Source organism: Manis pentadactyla, chromosome 11, assembly GCF_030020395.1.
Source record: "Manis pentadactyla isolate mManPen7 chromosome 11, mManPen7.hap1, whole genome shotgun sequence".
Lineage (NCBI taxonomy): Eukaryota > Metazoa > Chordata > Mammalia > Pholidota > Manidae > Manis > Manis pentadactyla.
In genome coordinates, this window is record NC_080029.1 from 25,516,788 (window position 1) to 25,536,857 (window position 20,070).

Genomic DNA, 20,070 nt, shown 5'->3' on the forward strand with positions numbered 1-20,070 from the left:
ACTTTAGTGGGAAGCATCTGAGTTGCAAAAGGAGCTACAGTGCTAAATGGTGATGGTCTAACTTCCCACAGCTGACGTTGCATCGTGCTGGAGTGTTCTTTACTGGTGATATAATAATAAACAGTGATTCTCCCTGTCCTCAGTCCCTTTTGTGAGGGACTAATTCATAAGAAGGGGATCTAAGTTGTAAGTCCCCTTCTTGTAACATTTTCAGTTATTAGTGATTTCTTCTTCCCAGTACAGTTCTTAAAGATACTGAAAGGGGTTATATGTTGTCTTTCTTATGAGCACCTGCATATTTCCATTGAACTATAAAGCTTCAGGTCTTTTAATACTTAAGAACATACCATGTACTCCATTGAGCTCATTGTAGGAAAAAACAATTGCTAATAGATGATTTTTGTAAACCATGATTTACAAACTGACTAGGTGATCACAGAGCAAAGGCTGTCTGATCAGTTTTCTCATGAGGGAAATTCTGAATCCAGCTTCTCCACCGGCCCATGCCTGACACAACTTATTATCCTCCCCACAAGTACTTGCAGAAGAGTTTATTTGCTTGGCTGCTACCAGTGTTGAACAAGCCAGGAAGATGTTGCAACTCAGGTTGAGACAGCTGTGTGTGACCCCTGTGCTCCGGTGGTCTGGTGGGGCAGGCAGAGGCCTCGGGTCCTGAGTAGCTGCAGCAGAGCCAGGACTGTTATACACATGCTGCGTGAGCAGAACCTGCTGTGGAGGGAAGCCCTTTTCATTATCCTGCTAGTAGTCACTGTGATCTTTCTGGTGTACTGTAAGGCTAAAGGAGTAACTCAAGAGGAAGATGTTAGGGTTATGAACGTTTATGCTCCAATAGCATCACATTAACAGTCACAGAATGAAGCCACAGGATTTAACAAGAAATAATAGTCAGAAAATAACTAATGGTAGGTTTTAATATATCTTTCTCAGTCCACAACACATCAAGTAGAGAAATGATAACTAAGAATATAATTAAGGAACATATTGTATGGTAAATCTGACTGATATATACCAAACTTTGACCACTGAAAGCAGAGCAAAGACATCTTTTCAAGTATCCATAGGAAACACTATTACCTAGACATTTAAAAAATTTCAAACAACTTTTGGGTCAAAGGTGAAATTTCAACTGAACTATAGAATAGGAAATAATAATAATGAAAATAGAATATATTTCTGTGATGTAGTTAAAATGGTGTTCAGTGAAAAATTCATAGAATTATATAGGATATTTAGAATCACACAATTGTATTAATAGATAAGAAAGATGAAAGTAAGCAAATTAAGCATCCAGGTCACAAAGTTAGAAAAAAGAATAAACTGAAAGAAGATAAAAATGGAAATAATTTAGAAGACAGAAAAATAGCACAAACTAATAAACTCTTAAGAGTTGGTTGTTTGAGTAAAATCACCTATCAGTTAGATGAGCCCATTAGCTAAACTATGTAAGAAAGCAGGGGAGAGTAAGAAAAGTATCCAGATGCAGAATTAATAGGTTTATAAGGGGTTCTTTGCTTAACTAAGTGCAAAAGAAATTGGAAATTTATATGGCATAAGTTAATTTTGGAAAATGTGATTTATTACACCAGTATGACCCCAGTATCTGACCAGGAGTTACACAGGAAAAGTAAAGTATGTATGCTGATATTCTCCACTTCCAAATATTGATACAAAACATTTTAAATAGAAGTTCAGAAAACAGAATCTAGCGGCACATTGAAAGAGTAATATACGACTAAATGGAGTTATCAGAGATATAAAGATAGTTTGATACTGGGAAATCTATTAATATAATTTATCATGTTAACATATAGGGTCTATTAAAATATATGAAATGCATATCATGCAAAAGATGTTGAAGGGACATGTGTTAAAATTCAACATTTTTTCTAGATTCTTTTAAAAAGAGCTCTCTTAAATTAAGGATATAGATAACCCCTTATACTATTACAATACAGTTATCTTGATCAGTCTGAGCATGCTGTGATGGCACAAGGGCTGCAGGCCTGACAGAGCAAAAATGAAAACTAAAACAAAATTATCTCAGCTGCAAAAATCAACACCTTGCTTAGAGGAGACTCTCTAGTAGCCTTCTCATTAAAGTCAGGAGCAAGACAAGGATGCCCACTATCATTATTCAGCTGTGTTTGGAGATACCAGCCATCAGAATTAGAAATATAGGTAAGGAAATAGAAGTTAAAAAATGGAAAGGAGGGGGTAAATTATTATTTGCTGCTAATGTTGTTCAATAACTGGTGATCCAAGAGAGTCAACTAACAACTATTTCTTTTTAATTTTTAATTTAGGTATCATTAAAAATAAATATACAATTACACGAGCAACATTGTGGTTACTAATTTCCCCCATTATCGAGTCCCCACCACATACAGTCACTGTCCATCAACATAGTAAGATGCTATAGAGTCACTACTTGTCTTCTCTGTGCTATACTGCCTTACCCATGTGCCTCCCCCTACATTATGTGTGTTAATTGTAATGCCCTTTTCCCCCCTTATCCCACCCTTCCCACCCATCCTCCCCAGTCCCTTTCCCTTTGGTAACTGTTAGTCCATTCTTGGGTTTTGTGAATCTGCTGCTGTTTTTGTTCCTTCAGTTTTTTTCTTTGTTTTTACACTCCACAGATGAGTGAAGTCATTTCATACTTGTCTTTCTCCACCTGGCTTGTTTCACTGAGCATAATACCCTGTAGCTCCATCCATGTTGTTGCAAATGGTAGGATTTGTTTTCTTCTTATGGCTGAGTGATATTCCATTGTGTATATGTACCACATCTTCTTTATCCATACATCTACTGATGGACACTTAGGTTGCTTCCATTTCTTGGCTATTGTAAATAGTGCTGCAATAAACATATGGGTGCATATGTCTTTTTCAAACTGGGCTCCTGCATTCTTAGGGTAAATTCCTAGGAGTGGAATTCCTGGGTCAAATGGTATTTCTATTTTGAGTTTTTTGAGGAACCTCCATACTGCTTTCCACAATGGTTGAACTAATTTACATTCCCACCAGCAGTGTAGGAGGGTTCCCCTTTCTCCACATCCTCGCCAACATTTGTTGTTTGTCTTTTTGATGTTGGCCATCCTACCTGGTGTGAGGTGATATCTTATTGTGGTTTTAATTTGTACATCTCTGATGATTAGCGATGTGGAGCATCTTTTCATGTGCCTGTTGGCCATCTGAATTTCTTCTTTGGAGAAGTGTCTGTTCAGCTCCTCTGCCCATTTTTTTAATTGGATTATTTGCTTTTTGTTTGTTGAGGTGCATGAACTCTTTATATATTTTGGATGTCAACCCTTTATTGGATATGTTTTTTATGAATATATTCTCCCATACTGTAGGATACCTTTTTGTTCTATTGATGGTATCCTTTGCTGTACAGAAGCTTTTCAGCTTGACATGGTCCCACTTGTTCATTTTTGCTTTTGTTTCCCTTGCCCGGGGAGATATGTTCATGAAGAAGTTGCTCATGTTTATGTCCAAGAGATTTTTGCCTATGTTTTTGTCTGAGAGTTTTATGGTTTCATGACTTACATTCATGTCTTTGATCCACTTCGAATTTACTTTTGTGTATGGGGTTAGACAATGATCCAGTTTTATTCTCTTATATGTAGCTGTCCAGTTTTGCCAACACCAGCTGTTGAACTGGCTGTCATTTCCCCATTGTATATCCATGGCTCCTTTATCATATATTAATTGACCATATATGTTTGGGTTAATATCTGGACTCTCTATTCTATTCCACTGGTCTGTGGGTCTGTTCTTGTGCCAGTACCAAATTGTCTTGATTACTGTGGCTTTGTAGTAGAGCTTGAAGTTGGAAAGTGAGATTCCCCCCTGCTACAATCTTCCTTCTTAAGATTGCTTTGGCTATTTGGGGTCTTTCGTGGTTCCATATAAATTTTAGAACTATTTGTTCCAGTTTGTTGTAAAATACTGTTGGTATTTTGATAGGGATTGCATTGAATCCGTAGATTGCTTTAGGCAGGATGGCCATTTTGACAATATTAATTCTTTCTACCCAGGAGCATGGGATGAGTTTCCATTTGTTAGCATTTCTCGTAAGAGGGTCTTGTAGTTTTCAGGGTATAGGTCTTTGACTTCCTTGGTTAGGTTTATGCCTAGGTATTATTCTTTTTGATGCAATTCTGAATGGAATTGTTTTCCTGATTTCTTTTTCTGCTAGTTCATTGTTAGTGTATAGGAATGCCACAGATTTCTGTGTATTAATTTTGTATCCTGTAACTTTGCTGAATTCAGATATTAGTTCTAGTAGTCTTGGAGTGGATTCTTTAGGGTTTTTTATGTACAATATGTCATCTGCACATAGGGACAGTTTGACTTCTTCCTTACCAATCTGGATGCCTTTTATTTCTTTGTTTTGTCTGATTGCCGTGGCTAGGACCTCCAGTACTATGTTGAATAACAGTGGGGAGAGTGGGTATCCCTGCCTTGTTCCTGATCTTAGGTGAAAAGCTTTCAGGTTCTCACTGTTAAGTATGATGTTGGCTGTGGGTTTGTCATATATGGCCTTTATGGTGTTGAGGTACTTGTCCTCTATACCCATTTTCTTGAGAGTTTTTATCATGAATGGATGTTGAATTTTGTCAAATGCTTTTCAGCGTCTATGGAGATGATCATGTTGTTTTTGTCCTTCTTTTTGTTGATGTGGTGGATGAAGTTGATGGATTTTTAAATGTTGTACCATCCTTGCATCCCTGAGATGAATCCCATTTGATCATGGTGTATGATCCTCTTGATGTATTTTTGAATTCAGTTTGCTAATATTTTGTTGAGTATTTTTGCATCTATGTTCATCAGGGATATTGGTCTGTAATTTTTTTTGTGGGGTCTTTGCCTGGTTTTGGTATTAGGGTGATGCTGGCTTCATAGAATGAGTCTGGAAGTATTCCCTCCTCTTCTATTTTTTGGAAAACTTTAAGGAGAATGGGTAATATGTCTTCTCTAAACGTCTGATAAAATTCAGCAGTGAATCCGTCCGACCCAGGAGTTTTGTTCTTGGGTAGTTTTTTGATTAGTGCTTCAATTTTGTTGCTGGTAATTGGTTTGGGTAGATTTTCTGTTTCTTCCCTGGTCAGTCTTGGAAGGTTGTATTTTTCTAGAAATTAGTCCATTTCTTCTAGGTTATCCAGTTAGTTAGCATATAGATTTTCATAGTATTCTCTAATAATTCTTTGTATATTTGTGGTGTCTGTCGTGATTTTTCCTTTCTCATTTCTGATTCTGTTTATGTGTGTAGATTCTCTTTTTCTCTTAATAAGTCTGTCTTGGGGTTTATCTATTTTGTTTATTTTCTCAAAGAACCAGCTCTTGGTTTCATTGATTTTTTTCTATTGTTTTATTCTTCTCAATTTTATTTATTTCTTCTCTTATCTTTATTATGTCCCTCCTTCTCCTGCTTTTGGGCCTCATTTGTTCTTCTTTTTCCAGTTTCAATAATTGTGACTTTATTCATTTGGTATTGTTCTTCCTTCTTTAAGTAGGCCTGGTCTGCTATATACTTTCCTCTTAGAACTGCTTTCACTGTGTCCCACAGAAGTTGGGGTATTGTGCTGTTGTTTTCATTTGTCTCCATATATTACTTGATCTCTGTTTTAATTTGGTCATTGATTCATTGATTATGTAGTAGCATGTTGTTAAGCCTCCATGTGTTTGTGAGCCTTTTTATTTTCTTTGTACAATTTATTTCCTGTTTTATACCTTTGTGATCTGAGAAGTTGGTTGGTAGAATTTCAGTCTTTTTGAATTTACTGAGGCACTTTTTGTGGCCTAGTATGTGGTCTATTCTGGAAAATGTTCCATCTGCACTTGAGAAGAATGTGTATACTTCTGCTTTTGGGTGTAGAGTCCTGTAGATGTCAGTTAGGTCTATCTGTTCTAGTGTGTTATTCAGTGCCTCTGTGTCCTTACTTATTTTCTGTCTTGTGGATCTGTCCTTTAGAGTGAGTGGTGTGTTGAAGTCTCCTAAAATGAATACATTGCATTCTATTTCCTCCTTTAATTCTGTTAGTATTTGTTTCATCTATGTCAGTGCCCCTGTGTTGGGTGCATATATATTTATAATGGTTATATCCTCTTGTTTGATTGACCCCTTTATCATTGTGTAATGTCCCCCTTTATCTCTTGTTACTTTCTTTGTTTTGAAGTCTATTTTGTCTGATACAAGTACTGCAACATCTGCTTTTTTCTCCCTATTGTTTGCATAAAATGTCTTTTTTCCATCCCTTCACTTTTAGTCTGTGTGTGTCTTTGGGTTTGAGGTGAGTCTCTTGTAAGCAGCATATAGATGGGTCTTGCTTTTTTATCCATTCTATTACTCTGTATCTTTTGATTGGTGCATTCAGTCCACTTACATTTAGGGTGATTATCTATAGATGTGTATTTATTGCCATTGCAGGCTTTGGATTCATGGTTACCAAAGGTTCAAGGGTAGCTTCTTTACTGTCTAACTGTCTAACTTTAACTCACTTACTATGCTTTTGTAAACACAGTCTGGTGATTCTTTATTTCTCTCCCTTCTTAATTTTCTTCCTCTACCCTTTATATGTTAGGTGCTTTTTCTGTACTCTTTTATGTTTCCTTTGCCTGCTTTTGGGGATAGCTTATTTTATTTTTTGCCTTTATTTAGTATTTGGTTGGTCTGCTTTCTTTGCTGTGATTTTATTTTCTCTGGTGACATCTATTTAGCCTTAGGAGTACTTCCATCTAGAGCAGTCCCTTTAAAATAACCTGTAGAGGTGGTTTGTGGGAGGTAAATTCCCTCAGCTTTTGCTTATCTGGAAATTGTTCAATCCCTCCTTCAAATTTAAATGATAATCTTGCTGGATACAGTATTCTTGGTTCAAGGCCCTTCTGTTTCATTGCATTAAATATATCATGCCATTCTTTTCTGGTCTGTAAGGTTTCTGTTGAGAAGTATGATGATAGCCTGATGGGTTTTCCTTTATAGGTGATCTTTTTTCTCTCTCTGGCTGCTTGTCTTTTATCTTTGCCATTTTAATTATTATATGTCTTGGTATTGTCCTCCTTGGGTCCCTTGTGTTGGGAGATCTGTGGGCTTCCTTAGTCTGAGAGACTATTTCCTTCCCCAGCTTGGGGAAGTTTGCAGCAATTATTTCTTCAAAGACACTTTCTATCCCTTTTTCTCTCTTCTTCTGGTACCCCTATTATGCAAATATTGTTCTGTTTAGATTGGTCACACAGTTCTCTTAATATTCTTTCATTCCTAGAGATCCTTTTATGTCTCTCTGCCTCAGCTTCTCTGTATTCCTGTTCTCTGATTTCTGTTCCATTAACAGTCTCTTGTAACTCATCCAGTCTGCTCTTAAATCCTTCCATTGCTTGTTTCATTTCTGTTATTTCCCTCCGGACTTCATCCCTTAGCTCTCACATATTTCTTTGCAACTCCATCAGCAAGGTTATGATTTTTATTTTGAATTCTTTTTCATTAAGATTGGTTGTATCTGTTTCACTAGGCCCTCTCTCTGCTGTTTGAGTGATTTTGGACTGGACCAAGCTCTTCTGCCTTTTCGTGGCGATAGAAGTGATCACTGGCGAGTGGCACATGTGTCAGCTGGGAGAACAAAGTCCCTTCCTGCTTGCTGGTTGCCTTGCCCTTCTCTGCTGCCTGTGCCAGTTAACCACTCACAGGGAGCAGTCTCTGGGTTAATCCCCTGAGCTGCTGTGGGTGGGGCTGCCCTCGGGATAGCGTAGGGCACTGGCAGGGGTCGCAGATGAATGTCGTGTGTTCTCCTGCGAGAACGGCGCCCCTTCATGGCTTCCAGACGTTGCCCTGGCTTCCTCCGCCCGTGCCAGGCAGCTGTGTGTAGGCTGTAGCCTCTGGGTCTGGTGCAGTTAGCTGCATGCTGGGAGAAGACTCTGTGTGGTTTCTGTGGGCGGGGCTGCTCCCCGGCTGGTCCGCAGCAATGGCAGGTCAGCTGGTTTGCTTGCAGTGCTGGCGGCAGGTAATGAACGGCAGGCTGTTTATCGCCATGAGGGGCTTCAGAGCTGCATTGCCACCTAGGGGGTTAGGGCACCTGAAGTTCCTTAAAATCCCCAGCCTGTTGGGCTGAGTGTGCCAGGATGATTTTGTCCACCTGTTAAGCCTTTGTCCCTTTAAGACTTTTAAAGCACCCACTCTTCTTTTGTCCCAGGGTTGCCGGCTGTGGGGACCCGCTTGCAGTCTCCATCTCGGATTTTACTTTTCCATTTCTCTAATATTCAGTACACCATGCAGTGTGTGGCTGTGCTCCCAGTGCAGATTACTAGGGCTGGTTATTTAGCAGTCCTGTGCTTCCACTCCCTCCCCACTCTGATTCTTTTCCTCCCACTGGTGAGCTGGGGTGGGGGGAGTGCTCAGGTTCTTCCGGGTCACGGTTTTGTGTCTTACCCTTTTTGTGAGATGCTGAGTTCTTGCAACTGTAGATGTAGCCTGGCTGTTGTACTGTATCTTCTGGTCTCTCTTTTAGGAATAGTTGTATTTGCTGTATTTTCAAAATATATATGGTTTTGGAAGGAGATTTCTGCCACCCTACTCATGCTGCCATCTTGAGAGAAAGCCAACTAACAACTATTTTAAGCATTAAGGTAATTCAGCATAAAGTAGCTGGGTACAATATTAATATACAGAAATATATCTAAAAATGATTTGTTTGTTAAGAGATACAATGAAAAAAATACCCTACTTATAATAGCAACAAAAAGATCAAATAATTCAACAGGGAAAATGTAAGGTATATAAAGGATTGTTTCATCTAAGTTATCAAATTTATTGGCATGAAGTTCATAACATTCTCTTACTCTTTTTTTGAAAACAGCTTTAGTGAAGTGAAATTCACATGCCATAAAATGTATCCATTTAAAGTGTACAAACTAGTGGCTTTTAATATATTCAGAGTTGTGCAGCCATCACCACCATCTAATTTTAGGACATTTTCACCACCTTCAAAAGGAACCCCATATCCATTAGCTGTCATTTTCCATTCACACTTTCCCTTGTGAAAAATCAATTGACCATGGACATAACAGTTTTTGGACTCTCCATTCTATTCCATTCATATATATGTCTATACTAATGCTGGTATTACACTGTCTTGATTATTTTAGCTGTGTTAAGTTTGAAATAGAGAAGTGTAAATCTTGTAATTTTGTTATTTTTAGATGATTCTGGGTCCCTTACATTTCTATGTGAATTTTAGGATCAGTGTGTCAATTTCTGTCAAAAAGGTAGTTGGGATTTTGACAGGGATCTACAAATTTCAGTTTGGGAAGTATTGCTATTTTAACAATATTATCTTATGATTAATGAACATGGAAAAATTTCCATTTATTTAGATTTTTATTTGCATGTTTTGTAGTTTTCAGTGTATAAGTCTTATACCTTTGTTAATTTTTTTCCTATTTTATCCTTTTTGTTGCTGTTATAAGTGGAAATGTTTTCTTAATTTCATGTTATTCATTGATAGTGTTTAGAAATGTGATTTTTGTATCTTCAATCTTGCAAACTCTTTTACTAGTTCTAATGGTTTTTTAATAGATTTCTTAGGAATTTTCTATATATAAAAAGTCATGTCATCTTGCAGTAGAAATAGTATTATTTCTCCCATTCCAGTCTGAATGTCATTTATTTCTTCTTCCATAATTGCCCTGACTAGAACTCTTAGTATGGTGTTGAGTGGGGCTAGTATGCATTCTTGTCTTGTTGCTGATGTTAGGGCTAAGCTTTCAGTCTTCCAGCATTAGTTTGATGTTAGCTATGGGGATTTTTGTGGATTCCTCTTACCAGGTTGAGGAAGTTGTATTCCAAGTTTTCTAAGTGTTTTTTTGGTCATAAAGTGGTACTGAATTTTGTCAAATGTTTTTTCTATGTTGATTCAGATGATCATGTGTTTTTTGTCCTTTAATATCCTATTAATATGATATATTACATTAATTGATTTTCAGATGTTAAACCAAACATACATTCCTAGGATAAATCATACTAGATAATAGTTTGTAATCATTTTTATATTTTGCAGGGTTTGATTTGCTAGTATATTATTCTTCTGGTGTTCTGATACTCAATTTCCAACGTGGCTTCCCTTACACCAACAAACAATCCAACTCAATTCTGATACCATCTAATTTGAGATGATATCATGTTCCACAGGTTAAGGGCACAGTACTCTGAGATTCCCCACTTTTCAACTTCAGATGCCAGTCACAAGGCCAGCTTGTGCTTCTGACTCACAGACTATAATTTTCAGAAGTTCCCACCACCCCTTCCTTCCTTGGGTTCAGTTAATTTGCTAAAGTAGCTCACAGAACTCAGTGAAACATTTTGCTTACTAGATTACCAGTTTATTATACAAGGATACATAACTCAGAAACAGTGGAATGGAAGAGATGCACGGAGTGAGGTATGGGGGAAGGGGTGTGGAGCTTCTGTGCTCCCTCTGGGGTGCCATTCCTGTATCTCCACATGTTCACACACCCTTTCCTTTTTGGGTTTTGAGGGTGGCTTCATTTTATAGGCTTGATTGGTTCAATCATTGGCCTTTGGCAACTGATTCCACCTCCAGCCCCTCACTCCTTCCTGGAGGTCAGAGAGAGGGACTGAAAGTTCCAACCCCTCTAATCACCTGGTTGGTTCCCCTGGCAATCAGTTCCCATGTTTAGGTGCTTTCCAAAAGTTTCCATTAACATAACAAATGGAACCTTTGTCACTCTCAACACTTAGTAATTCCAAGAGTTTTTGGAGGCTGTGAGTCAGGAACTTTAGAGGAAGACCAAATATATATGAGAAATATATTTTAGTCATCTGAATGACCAAATAGGTATTTTTTTTTGGTATCATTAATCTACAATTACATGAAGAACATTATGTTTACTAGGCTCCCCCCTTCACCAAGTCCCCACCACATGCCCCTTCACAGTCACTGTCCATCAGCATAATAAGATGCTGTAAAATCAGTACTTGTCTTCTCTGTGTTGCACAGCATGCCCCCCCCCACACTATACATGCTAATCGTAATGCCCCCTTTCTTTTTCCCCACCCTTATCCCTCCCTTCCCACCCATCCTCCCCAGTCCCTTTCCCTTTGGTAACTGTTAGTCCATTCTTGGGTTCTGTGATTCTGCTGCTGTTTTGTTCCTTCAGTTTTCCTTTCTTCTTATACTCCACATATGAGTGAAACCATTTGGTATTTGTCTTTCTCCGCCTGGCTTATTTCACTGAGCATAATACCCTCTAGCTCCATCTATGTTTTTGCAAATGGTAGGATCTGTTTTTTTCTTATGGCTGAGTAATATTCCATTGTGTATATGTACCACATCTTCTTTATCCATTCATCTACTGATGGACATTTAGGTTGCTTCCATATCTTGACTATTGTAAATAGTGCAGCGATAAACATAGGGGTGCATCTGTCTTTTTCAAACTGGAGTGCTGCATTCTTAGGGTAAATTCGTAGAAGTGGAATTCCTGGGTCAAATGGAATTTCTCCAAATAGGTATTTTTTATAAACTATAATAGCACAGGAATTTTGAGGAATTTTGCATATACAGTTACAGGGGATTGCTGGTTTGTAGTTATCTTTTTTTATGAGATGTTCTCATCTAGTTTTGATACCAGGGTAACACCTTACAGCATAAATTGGGATGTGTCCTGTTTTATGTTTTTTGGAAGTAAAGGATTTGTATTATGACTTCTTTAAATGTTTGGCAGAATTCACCAGTGAAGCCATCTGAACCTGAGCTTTCCTTTGTGGGAAGTTTTTATTTTTTTTTATTGAAGGGTAATTGACAACAGTATTACATTACATTAGTTTCAGGTGTACAACACAGTGATTCAACATTTATATACATGATAATTCTAGGTACCAGCTATCACCATACCAAGTTGTTACAATATTTTGACTATATTCCTTATGCTATACATTACATCCCAGTTACTTATTTATTTTACAATTGGAAGTGTGTTTATATATATATATATATATATTTTTTTTTTTTGTGAGGGAATCTCTCATATTTATTGATCAAATAGTTGTTAACCACAATAAATTTCTGTATAGGGGGGTCAATACTCAATGCACAATCATTAATCCACCCCAAGCCTAATTTTCGTCAGTTTCCAATCTTCTGATGCATAACGAACAAATTCTCACATGGAGTACAAATTCTTACATAGTGAATAAGTTACATGGTGAACAGTGCAAAGGCAGTCATCACAGAAGCTTTCGGTTTTGTTCATGCATTATGAACTATACACAGTCAGTTCAAATATGAATATTCATTTGAATTTTAAACTTGATTTATATGTGGATACCACATTTCTCTATTATTATTATTTTTAATAAAATGCTGAAGTGGTAGGTAGGTACGAGATAAAGGTAGAAAACAGAGTTTAGTGTTGTAAGAGAGCAAATGTAGATGATCAGGTGTGTGCCTGTAGACTATGTGTTAATCCGAGCTAGACAAGGGCAATAAACATCCATGTATGCAGAAGATTTCTCTCAGAACATGAGGGGGGAGGTTCTAAGCCTCACCTCTGCTGCTCCCCATTTTCTCACCAGATGGCCCCCTGCGACTGTGCCTGTCTTAGGTTGTTCCTCCCTTGAGGAATCTTACCCGTCTCTGGCTAACCAGTCATCTTCCGGGGCCATACAGGGAAATGTAAAGTTGGTAAGTGAGAGAGAAGCCTTATTGTTTGAAAAGGTTAGCTTTTTACTTCTTTGCATATTTATGCCCTGTGGCTTCTATGCCCAGCATTTGTCTTGAGGTGTCTTTACCACTTGGAAGAATTATGATACTCGGTAAATTCGACATGTGGCTGTGGGAAGTTTTTAAATCACTAATTCAATCTCTTTACTTGTTACAGGCCTATTCAGATTTTCTATTTTTTTTTAGATTAATTTACATAGTTTATGTGTTTAGGAATTTGTCCATTTCGTCTAAGTTATCTGATTTGTTGGTATACAGTTGTTTATAATAGTCTCGTAATTTTTTTTCCTGTAAGGTTGGTAGTGATGGCCCCTCTCATTTTTGGTTTAGTAATTCTCTCTTTTTTTTTCTTGATCAGTCTAGCTAAGAGTTTGTCAGTTTTGTTGATTCTTGTTATCTTGTTGTCTTAGTCAGTTTGGGCTGTTATAATAAAACACCAACTTCTTGCTCTGCCCTCACATGGCAGAAAGAGGGCAAGAGAAACCTCTTTTATAAGGGCATTAGTCCCATTCATGGGGATTTCACCCTAATGACCAAATTACCTTCCAAAGTCTCCACCTCCTAATATCTTCACATTGGGGTTAGGATTTCAGTATATTTCAGGGAGACACATGTATTCAGTCTATAACACTATTAATGTCAGTAGGCTCTGTAATGTCTCCTCTTTCTTTCCTGATATTGGTCATGTGTGTCTTTTTCTTTATGTAAGTGTACGTGTATGTAAACATGTATACACACACATAGTATATGCATACACACATACATACATATGCACACAGTGGATAGAAAATCTCTGGAGGAACATACGAGGACTTTTGTAACTCTACATGCCTCTGGAGAGGGAAATTGAGTGGCAGGGGCTCTAGAGTGGGAGGGAGACTTCTCACTGGTCTTTTTCTCTGCACTTTGATTTTTGTACCATGTGCTGTATTACCTATTCTAAAGAAAAAATTTAAATTAAAAAGGTGCTGAGCCAAGGAAGAAATATTTATGTTAGAAGCCTCTGTCTGCCTGCCTTCCTGAGATTCTTGATTTTGGCCCATTGTTTTCTTCTTCCCTTCACCTTTTCTCTTTCTATTTCTCTTTCTGGAGCAGTCTAGTCAGAAATCTGAGGGATCTCAGGGTGCAAGGTTCTGACCCCTTCCTCACTGTCTGTGAATAATAAAACCTTTTCTCTCTGATCTTCTACAGAGTGGCCTGCTGGCTGGGCCAAGTCTGCCCTTGGGGAAGACACATCTGAGCCTGAGCCTGAGCCTGTCTTCCCCAGGTAATCTTCCTTTCAGTTCCCTTCAGCTTGCATTCCAGACCCTGTCTAGGTATATGACAGAGATTCCCATTGGCTTTCCTGGAGCTGACTTCAGGGAGCACGTTTTGCAAGCTCCCTCTTCCCCTAATACCTGCTAAGCTTATGGAGGGCATACAAGTGTGCAGAGGTCAGAGGTGACACACCCAGGTTCTTGCAGATAAAAAGCCTATGCACTTTTCCTCAGGGAATAAGACCTCACAGAAGAGCTTGATGACCCACAGACAGGGGTACATTTGGTATACGTTGATATATACAGGGAGCAAGAGGAGAGTGGGAGGTGAGGAATACCAGGGGAACTGAAAATAAATGTGTGTATTTGTAGGCTAACTCTTGGTAAGACTGTCAGTCTCTTACTAGCATAGGAAGGAATTTGCTAGATTTTGAGATACTCAAGATCATCTCTTTAAAAATTTCATAAAACCAACAGAGAAAATGACCTTGGAAAAAGTTCAATAATGTTTGCTAACATCTTCCCCTCTGTCCCTGTAGGACTGAAGGCACCATCCAGCACTGCTTTCACCTGACCTCAGTGTATACTCATTTCCTGTCCCAGCATGGACACCCAGAGGTCACCACAATGCCCCTGGGTCTTGGAATGACAGTAGATTACATCTTTTTCTCAGCTGAATCCTGTGAGAATGAGAACAGAACTGGTAAGCCTGGTGGGTCCTGACTTCCTAGATGTCACCCCTCAAGTCCCAGGGAATAGCTGATGGTAGGCATTTGGTCACATGGCTTAGGCTTCTGGGACCTGACCAGCACAGGAGCAGATTTCATACCACCTGGCACTGGTCATCCTCATCATACTCCCCTTAGGCCACTTGCTGCCTTCTCTTTATCCTTGTAGCATTTGAGAGGGGTAGGCAGAACAAGCCCTACCTCTGTTTTAGATGTAAAAAATAGAGCATCTGGAAGTGATTGGATTTATTTAGCAGCAGCTGGTTAGTGAAGGACTTGGTTAGGTTACAGAAACCCTATTTCCTGTCTCCTCATCCTATACTGGTAGTCATGGTATAGCAGACCACCAGCCCCATGCCCATTTTATTTAAAGCATGTCTTTTAAAATGTTTGAATTGATTGCATATGTTTAAGAATCAGATTTTATGTAGAAAATCTGGATTTATAGCTTCTATAAATAAATCTTCTATTATAAAATTAGAAGATCTTATAATACTGGGCCTGGGATATTCTCTAGTTTGCCACAGTCCCCCTGAAACCACCCTGCTTCATTCTTGATACATCTTGGAGTATCTGAGAAAAATGAGGCCTCAGCCAGATGCAGCAGGAGGAGATGAGGGAGGAGGGTGGAGCAGCCAAGGGGTAGCAGCCTCTGTGAGGCACAATTCCTGGGGCCCTGGCTGTCCCATGCATTGTGGCTGTGGCTGCATAACCCACTGGCTTCTGCTTTGTGCCCCAGATCGCAGGCTTTATCAAGATGGGACTCTCAAGCTCCTGGGCCGTCTCTCCCTCCTCTCTGAAGAGATTCTCTGGGCTGCCAATGGCTTACCCAACCCCCTCTGCTCTTCAGACCACCTCTGTCTACTGGCCAGCTTTGGGATGGAAATCACCCCCCTATGATGGGGCTCTCAGGGAAAGAGTGCTTCTCTTGCAGAAGAGTTCACTGGATCAGAGATGGTGGAAATACCCATACTTCTGGAAACCTACATCCAAGAAACACGTCTCCCCCTCCCCCATCCTCGTTCCCTTTTTCCCATGGTTAGATGTTCTCCAGGCCTGTCCATGTTCTCTGCCTGTGGTCCCTGCCCCACCCCATCCTGTTCCTAATCCTGCACCACATACTTGGTGGCCCTGGGAGAGGCAGCAGGGGGTTCTCCCTTCCATGTATCCAGCACGCTTGAGTTCTAACTACAGGGTTGTGGGACCTATTAATCTCATTGGTTATTTGCTTTCAGGCCATTTCTTGGTGGTACCTTCTGGCCCGACTTCCCTGCTTTTACAATCTTTGGGTCCAGCCCTCTTGCCAGGCACACATATGTGAAATGTGTGTAGCATGTATGTGTCCTTCAGGAGCGGAACTGCTCTGCGTGTACACACATTCCTTCCTCTGACCAGCTAACTTTACACACTGGGGCTGTTAGCTTAGAGGCAGGTGTGGAGCATGATCTGGTAGCTGTGTGCTGCCAGGCACCAGCAGGGGCATAGGCCCTTCTCTCCTTTCACCTTCCGTATTTCATTAAGTGTTCATCATGCCATACTCATCATCTGGGCTCTGGGAACAAATGGGCCCTAAGACTGGAACAACAGATTCAGGGATGCACTACCTGCCCAGCAGCCTCCACACCTTTTCCTAAGCTCCCCACAGGCCTGGAATGCTTTCTCTAGGGTTCTTCCCTTTCCCTAGGCTGCCCTGAGGAGACACAAGTTTGAATGCATAAATAATACACACAATCCCTGTTGGGGGGGGGGGGTGGTCAGTGGGCTGGGATAGTGGTTTGAGGTTTAAAACTCTTGGGATGAGGAGAAAGAACCTTCAGGAGACTCTCTTCTCACTGGACTCCATAGCCTGCAGAACTGGGGCAAGGGTGGGAATCCCAGTAGGGGCAAGAGCATTCGGGCTGTGCGGCTGCCTCAGCTGGGACTCAGAAGACCTCAGGGACCCGTTCTCTTCCTCTACACACCTAAGAAGCAGTTTTCTGTGCCTCTCCTCCCACCACTTGTTACTTTTGCTGCCTCCCCAGTTCCCTTCTATTTTCTCCCTAGAAAAGCCTGGTATTTAGTTTAGGCCAAACCTCAGCAGAAAGGTAGCCTTAGGCAAAATTCATCCAAGAACTTGAAGCAGCAGTGCTGGAGGATTCGCTCTGGCCAGCAGGGCCTCGGCTGCTCACTGGCGTCCCCGCAGGGCACGGGTATGCTGGCCCATTCAGGGAGCTTCCTTGCCCACATGTATCACCTACATGCCTTAATTTTTCATTGCTGGGGTGCTCCTGGGATAGTCCCCCTCACATCTCCCTTAACTCAGAGGAGCGGCTGGCCCTTGGCAGATTTGCCTTGCTCTGGTCCTACTTGGCCTCCTGAATGGGACTGAAGGGAATAACCGAGAGGCTGGGGTTAGGGACCGTTAGCTAGAGGCTAATGTGCACCCTCTCTCTCTCTCTCTCTTTTTTTTAAAGCCAAAGACCCAGCTTAAAGTCTGTTGCTACATTCATGTTTATACTATTTTTCCATGCCTAGGTTCTGGGGAATTTATCTATGCATGTGTATTTTTAAACACTGTTTCCTGGGTACTGGGCATATGCCTGTCTGAGCCCCAGGCCTGACTGTCCACACCCCACCACTCACTGTCCTACTCCCTGGGTGAGACCTCCTAAGATGGTCTCAAGATGGTGCCCTATTGGTTCTTAGGACTATGACCCATCACTGTTCTTCTCTTCTGCCAGGAAATGCAGTTTAAAAACAGCTAAAGATGGCAGAGGGCAGGAGCTTGATAGGATGATCTTTTCCTTGTTTTCTTGTTTCTGTTTTGGAAATGAATGGGGATTTTAAATGATAATTTAACTCTCTTTTCCAAATAAAGGTTCATCTTTTCCCCCCTACTGTCAGTCATTTTATTAGGATCCTAATGGGCATGGGGGAGAATGAGACCTAGAGATAACGTGGGCATGGAGGAAGAGACCCATCCTGGGGTGGGGTCTCAAATCCTAAATTTAGACCAGAGAAAGGTGGTATAATCTCCCTGCGATGACAGGCCAGTTCCCATTGTTCTGAGGCCTGGGAGGAACAGGGCTTGAGCAAAGTCTGCCCCTCCGACTTCTGTGCGGTGCCCCTCTCCTCTCCATCTTTGCCAGCTAGAGGAGGATAGCTCTTTCAGCTGATTTTCTTCTTACTCCATCTGCTGTCATCAGACCTCCCCATAATACACACTGAATTCAGGAAGGTCTGTGCCAAAAGTAGGGCAAGAAGTGTTTTCCTGGTCAAAGCAGTGGCAGCTGCTGGAGGCACGATGCATGTGGCATATGCCTCTTCCTGAGCATCTATTTCTGATAATCTCTTGCATTGTCAGGGCGAGCTGTGGGCCATCTGTTTCTGAAAAGATTTATCTTCCTTCCTGGGCTTCTGCTGTTACTTTTTTCTTCCTCCAACCTCTTTATGCACTAATAAGTCCACCATGCCAATGGGAAACCCTGAAACCAGCTTTGATTTTCTGCCTTACCTGAACAGAATCCCAGACCCCACCCCTCTGAATCAGTCTGAGAAACTGAATTATTTAGAGGTACCTGAGTGCTTCTGTTGAACCACCTGGGCTGGGGGGATTCAGTGGAAAGAAAACAGCCAGGGATTAGGAATACCATTTTGTCATCTTGGCCAGGTCACCTGGTGACTGTGGGTAAGCTAAGCCCTCCTTGTGTTTCAGTTCATATATCTTGGTGAAATGGAAATTAAAGTAATAATCTTTTCCACTTGTAAAGAATTTTCAGATGTGAAATTATGTTACTTGAGCTCTGGCAAGCAAGGAATGTGCTAAGACTTCCAAAGTATTATTGGTAGGAATTGAGGGTAGGTAGTTTTCCCCAGCCAGGCTGGGCAGTTGGTCCCTGGGCTGGGAATTGTTTTATAGTTCCTAAGCTTTGAGGTGTATCCCCAAAGACCCCTTTCCTGGCTTGGAGGGTTTCCCTCCTGGTAGCCTGAGTCAGGTAACATTTGCATCGCACTTTAAATGTACACAGTGCTTCACCTGCCACTGTCAGTAGACAGGAGCACTAGGAGTTGGCAGTTCAGGTGTTTCAGCTGTTCATCTATGACATTTACATCTCAGGAAATAGAAATCCCAAAGAGGTAAACTCAGAATTTCCTTTGCTTTATTTCTTGCTACCCCAAGATCTTCAGAACAGCCTTTCCAGGAGTAGGAAAGACAGGTTATCTTGTAAGGCAGACAAGTAGAGGTCCTGGGAGAAGGAAAACGACCAGTCAGTCTGCTGCTGGTTTGCTGTTTTTGTTTTTCCATCTCCAGTTCTTGCTCTCGTGTGGCTACCAATAAGATTAATTTTTTGGTTGGTTACGTGATGCAGTGTTTCTTATCTTCTCCCGAGTAGAAGGGGTGTACTTGTTCTGCCCTCCACCAGGGGGAGGGAGCTGACCTGCAGTACCCCAGTCTCATCCCAGTGCGCCACTCCTCTCCATTTCTCTCCCCTCTTGAGTGACTGTGCAAAACAGAACTGTTCCAGGTAAGGGCTGGACAGAGGCGAGCTTAGTAGGGTGCAGATCTTGCCCAGGTTAGGAGAATGTGAACTTGGTATGTTTCAGGGGGAACCCTGCCTTCTGCCCCATCCCTAGTCAGTTCCTATACCCCTGGGGCCTCAAACAGCTGTGGAGAAGAGTGGAAATCTCTACACTTAAATTCTTGGAGGTTTTTCTCATGACCAAATCCTTTCTGGCTGGGGGTTGGAGGGAGTGCAAATTCCCATGTGGGCTAGCCTCAGAGAGCTACCCCTCCACCTGTCCTGAGGTGGGCCATCTCCACCTGCCAGGTCTCAGCAGCTGGTCTTCTCCCTTTTGGCAAACCCTAAGTATTGATTACCTGGGAACCTGCATCTGGGCCATTTGCTTTGGTCTTTGGTATGACCACCGCTTCCTGTCACCACTGCCCTCCACAGTAGTGGTTAAGATGTCAGATCCTCCTGGGGGATAGGGTGGCAGAACTTAACCTCTTCATATTCATGGCTCTAAAGTGCCACCCACACACCAAAGGTCTAGCCCAGATTATTCACGTGCCTAAATTAGGCAGGCACATGCTGCAAGCCTGGAAGAAAGCGGGCAACAGGAAATGCAGTAACCCCCCCACACCTACTGACAACCACCCACAAAGTTGGGTTCTGAGTCTGCTGAGAGTCTACAATGACATTTACTTCTCTGTCAATTCTAAGAATGTGGCCAATCGGTGTCCACAGTGAGCCTCTTGCAGATCCTTACCCCAGCACTTACCCAGCCCTCATATGTATAAGCCCAGTTGAGGGGTCCATTATGTATGAGCTCATCTCAATGGAGACCA

General features: G+C 41.1%; 1 protein-coding gene across 4 annotated transcripts in view; it reads left to right on the top strand.

Moving 5' to 3' along the window:
- The window catches only part of ANGEL1 (angel homolog 1), a 29,173-nt gene extending 11,563 nt beyond the window's left edge, over positions 1-17,610 (top strand). For all 4 annotated transcript variants that reach the window (XM_036913076.2, XM_036913079.2, XM_036913080.2 and 1 more), the window contains 3 exons: positions 13,949-14,024; positions 14,553-14,716; positions 15,481-17,610. In XM_036913076.2, the coding sequence (XP_036768971.2) occupies positions 13,949-14,024; positions 14,553-14,716; positions 15,481-15,641 (401 nt within the window). In that variant the 3' untranslated portion in view covers positions 15,642-17,610. The remainder of the gene's footprint in view (positions 1-13,948; positions 14,025-14,552; positions 14,717-15,480) is intronic.
- Positions 17,611-20,070: the final 2,460 nt, after the last annotated feature.